At 30.5% G+C, this 9160-nt stretch overlaps 1 protein-coding gene across 1 annotated transcript in view; it reads right to left on the bottom strand.

Moving 5' to 3' along the window:
* LOC125836353 (uncharacterized) overlaps positions 1–9160 on the bottom strand; it is a 74722-nt gene that overhangs the window by 20401 nt on the left and 45161 nt on the right. The window contains exons 7-10 of the mRNA XM_049515531.1: positions 6254–6290; positions 4414–4658; positions 4004–4328; positions 2785–2896 (exon numbers count right to left, since the gene is read on the bottom strand). Of these exons, the coding sequence (XP_049371488.1) occupies positions 2785–2896; positions 4004–4328; positions 4414–4658; positions 6254–6290 (719 nt within the window). The remainder of the gene's footprint in view (positions 1–2784; positions 2897–4003; positions 4329–4413; positions 4659–6253; positions 6291–9160) is intronic.

Here is a 9160-nt window from a genome sequence, read left to right as displayed (position 1 = left end):
TAAACAGTTTCAATTTGTTTGTCTTATTATTATTTTTTAATGTAGTCTATTTAAAAAAGAATGTACAATTTTTTAATATCAATTTTCTATATGACATGTTTAAAACTATAAAATTCAAAAGTCTTTTTTTATTTTCTTAAATTTTGTGACTAGTCAAATCATACCACCATTATATAAGTTACTAAAAACTTATAAGGACGACCGTTATATAACCATTCATATGCAGATGTCGCTACCCGAATTGCGTATAAATGAACTACACACAAACTAAACTATATACACGGAGTAATTTACAAATTAAGGCAAAACAGGAAATAAGGAGTAAGAAAACAAAAATTAATGTTTAAATAAAAAATGTCATGCCTAACCAGTGAAGTGTTGGGAGTTTAGGCTGATGCTCACCCCCTCGTTAAAAAATTAAATGATATATGTGAAGTATTTTTCTTTATTTTTTTTTAGTATTATATATATATAGATATAGTTTAAATTCTCTAATTATACACAAAATTAGAGGTCGACTTAATAATTTAGAGTCTATTTGAGGGTTATTTATTAACTTTAAATAAAGAAAACTTTTACATATTCAAATGTTTTAAAAAATAAACAGTCTTAATTTTTAGTATTCCAATCTTAATACAATATCTTACCTAACGTCTTAAGAATTCAAATGTATATTCAAATTCAGATACCTAAATCTTTATACATATGTTAATATCAATCATTTGATCATAATCAAAGGATTTACTTACATAGGTACCATTAATACAAGTACTAATTAATATTTTGAATCATCTTCTCTGGTGATTCTCATGGTGTCCATATATGATTTTCCTACAAATCATGGTTAAAAAATCCATTATAATATTCAGTGACTCCCATTTTTTCGAATCTTGGTGGATTTTGAGCTGTAACAAGTTGTGGCGGAGCCAACTTACATTCAGGGGTACATCTGAATTCTTTTAGATAGAAAATTATATTATTTATACATGGTTAAAATAATTTCTTAGATATATATAGTAGATGTCGAACCTCCTTCGGCTGCTTTATGTGTCTATTTTTTCAAATTTTGAACCCCTTTATTGAAAATCCTGACCCCGCACCTTGTAACAAGGCTACTTGATGGACCTAATATACCATCCAATCTTGGACTCTGAAATGTTGCTACCGAAATCCTTTCTTTGTCTGAGTTCACCACTGATCTATGCTCTATGCTTTTGTATATTTCATTTGACAAAATCTGCTCCAATAAATAAATAAATTTTATTACAAAGAAGAATATATATTAGACCAGGGCTACAAGTAGGGGTCAAATATGACCTACAAAAGCGATGACTCGCCAAAATTTTTAAGGATTGAGCACAAGATAATTCCATATTTGGTTAATTTTAGACCAATTTAGTATAAGTAGGGGTCAAATATGACCTACAAAAGCGATGACTCGCCAAAATTTTTAAGGATTGAGCACAAGATAATTCCATATTTTGTTAATTTTAGACCAATTTAGTATAATCCATTTTGAAAATGATCTTCAATTTAGCTTTACATTAGTGGCCGGTTATAGCTTTGATTTATTCTATTATTTTTTACTATATATAAGTCAGGGTTTGAGTTTTAGAAGTCTAGTCCCAAGTCAAGGTCCGGTCCGTAGTTAGGGTCAAAACCTAGGTTTTGGGTTCCGTGTCAAAGACAGATTGAGTTTTGGATTCTGGGTCAAAGTTGGATCTCGGTGTTTGTAACAAATTTTAAAGTGATAGAAAATAAATTGCAATAAAAAAAATATGAAAAAACATAATTTTATTCATCAAGATTGCAGGTAGAATTTTGTTGATCCCTTGATTCTACTGTCCTAAGATTTATGCATATTTAAGGACCGTTAGTGGTGTATTTCTCGAATTAGAATGATTTGTTAATTGAGTGCTCTATATTAATTTTATAAAATCAAGACGAGGTTAATGGGTGCTCGATCACCCGGAGGATTCTACGTGGGTCCGCCCCTGTGATGAAGAGTCTGGACACAAAGGTCTTGATACTATATATCTCTTGATGTGAAAAACTTGAAAAATGACTACAATGAACAAAAATCTCAGTCATGAACTTAAATGACGTGCAACTTACTTTTGTTTGCTAATTTTATAAATTATAATGATGACAGATAATTTGTAGATTAGTGCTGGAGAAAACAACATGAATACTTTATTATCTTATTTCCTTATGTATTTGATTGCGTAATATAAATTTTAGAAAGCATAAAATCAGCTACCTCTATTCAGCTTAGCTTTAGTTATTATTCTTTTTTCTTCAACAAATTTTTTTGGAAATTCTCACTTAAAACTATTTTGGAGAAAAATCGTCATATATTTATAGAAAATTCAGAAAATAATTTACACAGTAATTATTAAATAAGATGCATCATCCTCCATCAACATCCGTAATCATCATATAATTTTTTTACATATTGTAAATGTTTAAAAATATAAACAGTCTTAATTTTTAGTATTGAAATCTTAACACAACGTCTTAAGAATTCAAATAGATATTCAAATTGAGATATCTAAATCCTTATACATATGTAAATATTAATCCTTTCATAATCAAAGGATTTACTTACCATTAATACAAATACTACTAATTAATTCTGTAGATCATCTTCATTGGTGATTCTCATGATGTCCACATATGATTTCCCAACAAGTTCACGGGTGAAAAATCCTTTATAATATTCAGTGACTCCGATATTTTTGAATTTTCGTGGATTATCAACTGTAACAAGGCTACTTGATGGACCTAATATACCATCCAATCTTGGACTCTGAAATGTTGCTACTGAAATCCTTTCTTTTTCTGAGCTCACCACTGATCTATGCTCTATGCTTCTGTAAATTCCATTTGAGAAAATCTACTCCAAAAATAAAGTTAGTATATTATAAAGAAGAAGATAAGAGCAGAGCTACAAGTAAGGGTGTCAAATATGGTCTACAAAAGTGTGATGGCTCGCCAAGAATTTTAAGGATTGGGCACAAGATAGTTTTATATTGGGCTAATTTTAGACCACTTCAGTATAACTCATTTTGAAAGTGATCTTCAATTTAGTTCAATATTAGCCTAGTTATAGCTTATTTCTAAGATTTACTTTAATTTCAATTTAATTACTGTTTAAAATTTACTTTGATTTTTTTCTATAGGCCAGGATTCGAGTATTACAACTCTAGTCCCAAGTCAAGGTTCGATCCTAGGTTAGGGTTGAAACCCAAGTCTCAAGTTTTGTGCCAAAGTCAGATTGAGTTTCAGGTTTTGGGTCAAAGTAGGATCTCGAAACGTAACCCGAGTCAAGATCGGATTTATCGGGTCAGGTCCCACGTCCTTGGTAGCTAGAGCTCGAATATTGAGTCGGGGTCAGATCTCGAGTCGAGGTCAAATACATGTCTCAGGTTATGGTCGAATCTCAGGTCTCGAGTTAGGGTGGAGTCTCAGGTTTAGTGTCCTGAGTCTCGGATCGAGGTTGAGGATTATAAGGTTCACACCCTGGGTTTCTAGTCAATGTTGGGTAGAGGTCAGTATAATAAAGCTTTGATACCATATAAAGACTGAATATGTGTTGGAAAACAATACTTAATTAATGAAGGCAAAAAGATATTAAATAGAATTACATAGCAAAAAATAAGACTCCTAAATAAATTGAGTGGCTGATGTAGCTAAGGCAGACTCCTAAATAAGTATGGACTACTAAAACACTAATGCTGACTAAACTACTAACTAATGTTTGAACTGACTTGTGATGCTCTAATAGCCAGGTCTTGGATCTCAGGTTAGGGTTGTGATTCAGACCCTAAGACTCGATTCTTGATGGATGGTAGGGAGGGGCAAGGTCACAAGGGATTTGGAATATTCCTTGTGAATATATTGGAAAATTAGCTTGTCAAATATCACCACATAAATTAAAATGACTGCAAAAATAATATTGTACTACTTAATAAATATTTAGAGAATGAGATGAAGGAAGTACCTCAAAAACATCTCCAACATTGACTATGAATGCATTAGGGAGTGGTTCAATGGGAATCCATATTCCATCTTTTCTAATTTGAAGACCTTGAGTTTCATTGACTTGAAGAAGTATTGTAAGGCCTGTTGCATCTGAATGAGGAGTAAGTCCCATCACTTTGTCTGGTTGTGGACATGGTGGATAGTAATTCATCCTCATTGATTGCATTCCTTCTTCAAAAACACTTTTCACTTCTTCTTCATCAATCCCCAAAGCTTTACCCAACATTTTCAAAACTTTCATGCTTAACTCCTTTATTTCTTTTGTATACTCTTCAATCGTCTCTCTACACACACATTAATAAGTGATTCTCTTACTTATATTTTAGTGTTTAGTACAAAAGAGCACGAACAATGTTAACAATTACGTACCTAAGTGAAAGGTAAAGCTTGGAAAATATAGGCTTCCGCAAATATGTCGGTGAGGTCTTCAAGTAAAAGAGATCAGCCCAGTCAAGCTTTTGTTCACCAGAGACAACAAACAGCTGTCCAAATCCTTCTGTATCTCCTGACGATTGTTCAAACTTCTTCTTCTCTTCCAATGGCAGATCGAAGATTTTTTTAGTTTCATGTTTCATCTTCTCCACTACTGAAAAACTAACTCCATGATTAATCAACTGCAAATGTAGTTGAACTTGTTATTACTCCCTCTATTGGGCATGGAGTTTAAAAAAATATGAAAATATTTTTTAAGTTTATAGTCTAAAATAAGTCATATATATTTAAGTACTTAAAATTATTATCTAGGGTGAAATTAATATTTTGAATCTATATTGTTACTAAATATATATAAAAAAAAATTGTCATTCTGTTTTTTTAAAAAAGAAATAAGTGTCGACAATACACCTACACTATCACATTTTTTTGAGCTTCATACCTAAACAACTAAACTATTGGAAGTGTAATACACTCTCTGTTTTATTGGTAAAATTTTGCCACATGAATAAATTATTTCATCTTGACAAAAATAAAATAAGTCATTAATACTAATTAAAAGTTAAATATTAAAGTATTACTATCCAAAAATAATTTTAAAAAAATATTTTTTAAAAGATAAAATTTAAAATATTTTTCTCACCCCCACCCCCACCCCAGCCACGACAATCCCCCATCCTTTTATTATTTAAATTTCTTTTATAAATATTTTTTTAAAAAATCCAGACGTCATCCCCTTCTCAACTCCTTCCAAAAAAAATGATATTATTTTTATAATTTTAAAATAAATAAATTCCACCACACACCATCTAAGTCTCTCTTTCTATTTGTTTTTTTTTTAACATTTTTCTCGTTTCGTGTTGAATATGTACATATATGTTTAGGAAAATATTATATATAACACAAAATGAGGATAAAATTGAAAGCGTAGGGTTAGGTGGGTGAGGTAGAATTATTTTTTCTTTTAAAAAATAAAATAATATCTATATTATTATTTGAAGGGTAGGGAGAGATGAAGTAAGAATTTTTCAAAAAGCTTTTATAAAATGATTTTTTTTTTTAAAAAAAGTAAAAAAGTTGAGGGTGGGGGGGGGGGGGGGGAAGTGGTGGATTGGGGTAAGAAAAATATTTTACATTTTATTTTATAATTTTTTTGATAGTAATACTTTTATTTTTAACTTTAACTAATACTAATAATTTATTTATTTGTTTGTTAAGGTGGAATGTAGTTTTGTCCATTATTTTAACTAATACGAATAATTTATTTAATTTTTGTTAAGATAGAATATTTTGTACATGATTTTTGAAAATAAAAGAGAGGATGTAGTACACCATGATAAGAGTGTAATAAAAGAAAGAGAGATGCGTTTCTCAAACTAATAAGTGATAACTTACGTATGAAACTCACATTCTCAATAATTTAGGTAAAAAAAAAGAATAGTTTAGATGTGTTTTTTTGACACTTACTTCTTTTTTAAAATTAACTGAAAAAAAATTGTATCATACAAATTAGGACCCCTATTTGGACTACTTCAAGGCCAAAGGGCTTTACTGTTTTTGAACCAAACAATCTTGAAAACTGATATTATATTAAAGTATATGATAATTTTATTTAAAAAGTTTATTAAACTAAAGCATACACAAGCACTTTTAATTGAAAAAAGATATTATTTTTTGTTTTGTATCATATGAGTCACTTAATCTTTGCTATTCTATTATTGATCTATTTAGTTGACGTACCTTTAAGCAATAAACTTGTTAATAATAAAATATGTACCTGAAAGAAACCCCAATCTTTAGCTGCAAAGTGCAACTTATTAAGCTCAAGATTCATGGAGTCATGATCGTTAGAGTTGATCAATCGTTGCATATCAATTACTGGAACTTGCTTATAATTTGATGTTGCAATTGAACGGTCTTGATCATCACGTACGTATCGCGATGGAATCGTCACGAGTTTCTTCTTGGCCAGTTCCTGGACAGAAGGAACTTCCATGTACTTAACTTCTATTTCTCCCATATTTGTTTAACTGCTTAATTCTATGGCGTTCCAATAATGAATAATTTGATATTATATTAACTCTACCATCCCTTTCCTTTCACTTGTGTCCACAAGTCACTACTACTTTGCATGATATCTCAATATCATTAAATTATTGCCTGTAAGGTCAGTAAAACAGTCCGTAGAATTGGTGGGCAAAAATAAGACAAACAAAGACCATAAGCAGAATACACGTGTACCACCAAAAGCATATTATGTATGGTTATACCCTTTTTATAAATGGAAAAGGATCAAAATTACCCTCGTACTATTCGAAATAGCTCATATATAACATTTATTTATGTTTGGGATTAAAATTATATTTGCCGTCTATGTTTTGGATCACAAATACCCTTAAAACGTTATCTTTGCCATTAGAGCTGACATGACAGTCCACCCAGGCGGTCCAACATGACAAAAATACCTTCCTCTCAGTAATGTTGTTCTTCTTTGTTCATCCCTATCACAAAAAGAAAATCAAGTTCTCCATAATTCTTTCATTGTTCTTGTTTGAGTTGTTGTTCGAATTTGAAACTCCAATTTCAAAGTATGCTTTAACTGCTTAATTCTATGGCGTTCCAATATTGAATAATTTGATATTATATAACTCTACCATCCCTTTCCTTTCACTTGTGTCCACAATTATTTTACGATGGTATCTCAATTTCATTAAATTATTGCGTGTGAGGTCTCAATAAAACTGTCACAATTGGTTCGCAAAATTAGGACAAACAAAGACCAAAAGCAGAATGTGTATAGAGATGTACCACCAGAAAAATAGTACTATTTATATAGTTGTTTCATCAGATATATGTGGGACAACAGAGATGTCTTATTTTTTTAGTCGGTTAAAACAGAATGTGTTTTTTACTTTTTTGATAATTCCTTAATTTCAATTTTCTACATGACATATTTAAAACACACAAAAAATAAAAGTATATTTTTACTCTTTTAAACTGTGTCAAGTCAAAACGATACAAATAAATTAAAACAAAGAGATGTCGCTATCTAAATTGCGTATAAATGAACCATACACGTATAAAGAAATTTTGCGGTTTGCACGTATATCCTTTGCTATGACTTTTTTTTAATTTAAATTTTGGACCAGTGGTCCTTTTATTTCACTTTCTACTATATTAGAATTTAGAAGCATGGGTAGCAGCATGGCATCAACCTGTCTGCTTATGGTCATTTTTTAATTTACGAAGGGCATTTGCATCATTTCAGTCATATTCTTGCTTTCATCTTTACTCCACGTAGTAATGTAGTCACAACTTCACTGCACGTGACATTCATGCCTGCTTCCACCCAGCTCCATCTTAATGCTCTCATCTATCCATTGAGAATTTTTGACCAAAGTAAGCCACTATTTAAATCAATTCACCAAAATAATATTTTTTTTTGAAAATTTACAAAACTAGTATAAACGTAATCCTGAGTAACATTTTAGGCTATACTTTTATTTAAAAAAATTCTGACGCGTAAAATATATGGGCTGACGGTGTTAAATAACGAAACGTTATTGGTGGTAACGTTTTAAGCATAAAACGTTACTGTCAAATACGTTTTATGATTCGTTATTCGGAGGCACGTTTTATAGCTAAACTATTACTCACAGTAACGTTTTCTTTAAAATTCAGACTTAGTCTTTTAGTTTTCTTAGTACGTTTCTTGTTAATGTATCGGTTACTTTTTAACTGTTCACAAATTTTAATTGTGTTAGTATCCTTTCAATTAGTTGTTGTAAGGTAACTTCAATCCAAGATACCAACAATGCATGGCGTTTATTTTTTTCGTTCTTGCCCCTTTTGAATAAGCTATGTTTGTGAGCATAACCATGTTCTATTGGATTTTTCTTGTGAAAATCAAGTGAACAAAAATAGATAAAACAAATAAATAACGCTGATGATTTTTCTTTCAATTTTTTGCCTAGTGTTCGATAAATTATAGTGATAAATTACCACATCAAATTAATATCCTAGCGAGAAAATTACTCTCGAATCAGAAAACCAACATTATACGTGTAGAGAATACTAAGAAAAAGGAGAGTAAAGAATCAATAGGCAAATGAATACTAAGAAAAATGCTTTTGGGTCTGATTGTTTGGGTTGGAGTTCTCTTTATGTGTTCACTAATATTTCTGCGTTTAAAGAGAAAAGTATACTTATCGTCCTTAAATTTTGTTGATTTTCTATGTGCGAAAAATGAAATCATGGGATTTCATTTTTACTTTTTTTGCTAATTGATTGTTTGGAGTTTTGTGTGATTTAGGGGAAAAGAAATTATGAGGTTATTTTTTTAATTCGTAATTTCCGTTATATTCTTTGTTGGTTTAGGGAAAACAAGCATGTTACTTTTGCATATTTCTTATTTAAAGTCAACTATTGCTCTCTAGTTGTTTGTAAAAATTCTCCAAAGAAGCAACCTCTTTCGATTTCAATTCTCTAATGTAAGTTCTTAATTTTTTTTATTATCTGGAAAGCAAATAAATTGATGTCTTATCTGGTGTTTCCGATTCCATGAGAAAGATTCGGGAAGAACGTTTGAAATTCTAAACATGAGCATAAAAATGAAGTTTGAAATTTTAAATATGAGCATAAAAACATCGCCTGCTGAATCGAGACAGTGCCACATCGAAAGACA

This window comes from Solanum verrucosum, unplaced genomic scaffold, assembly GCF_900185275.1.
Source record: "Solanum verrucosum unplaced genomic scaffold, falcon-dt-bn FXZP01000278.1, whole genome shotgun sequence".
In the NCBI taxonomy this organism is placed as follows: Eukaryota; Viridiplantae; Streptophyta; class Magnoliopsida; order Solanales; family Solanaceae; genus Solanum; species Solanum verrucosum.
This window is presented reverse-complemented; position numbering and strand designations above follow the sequence as displayed.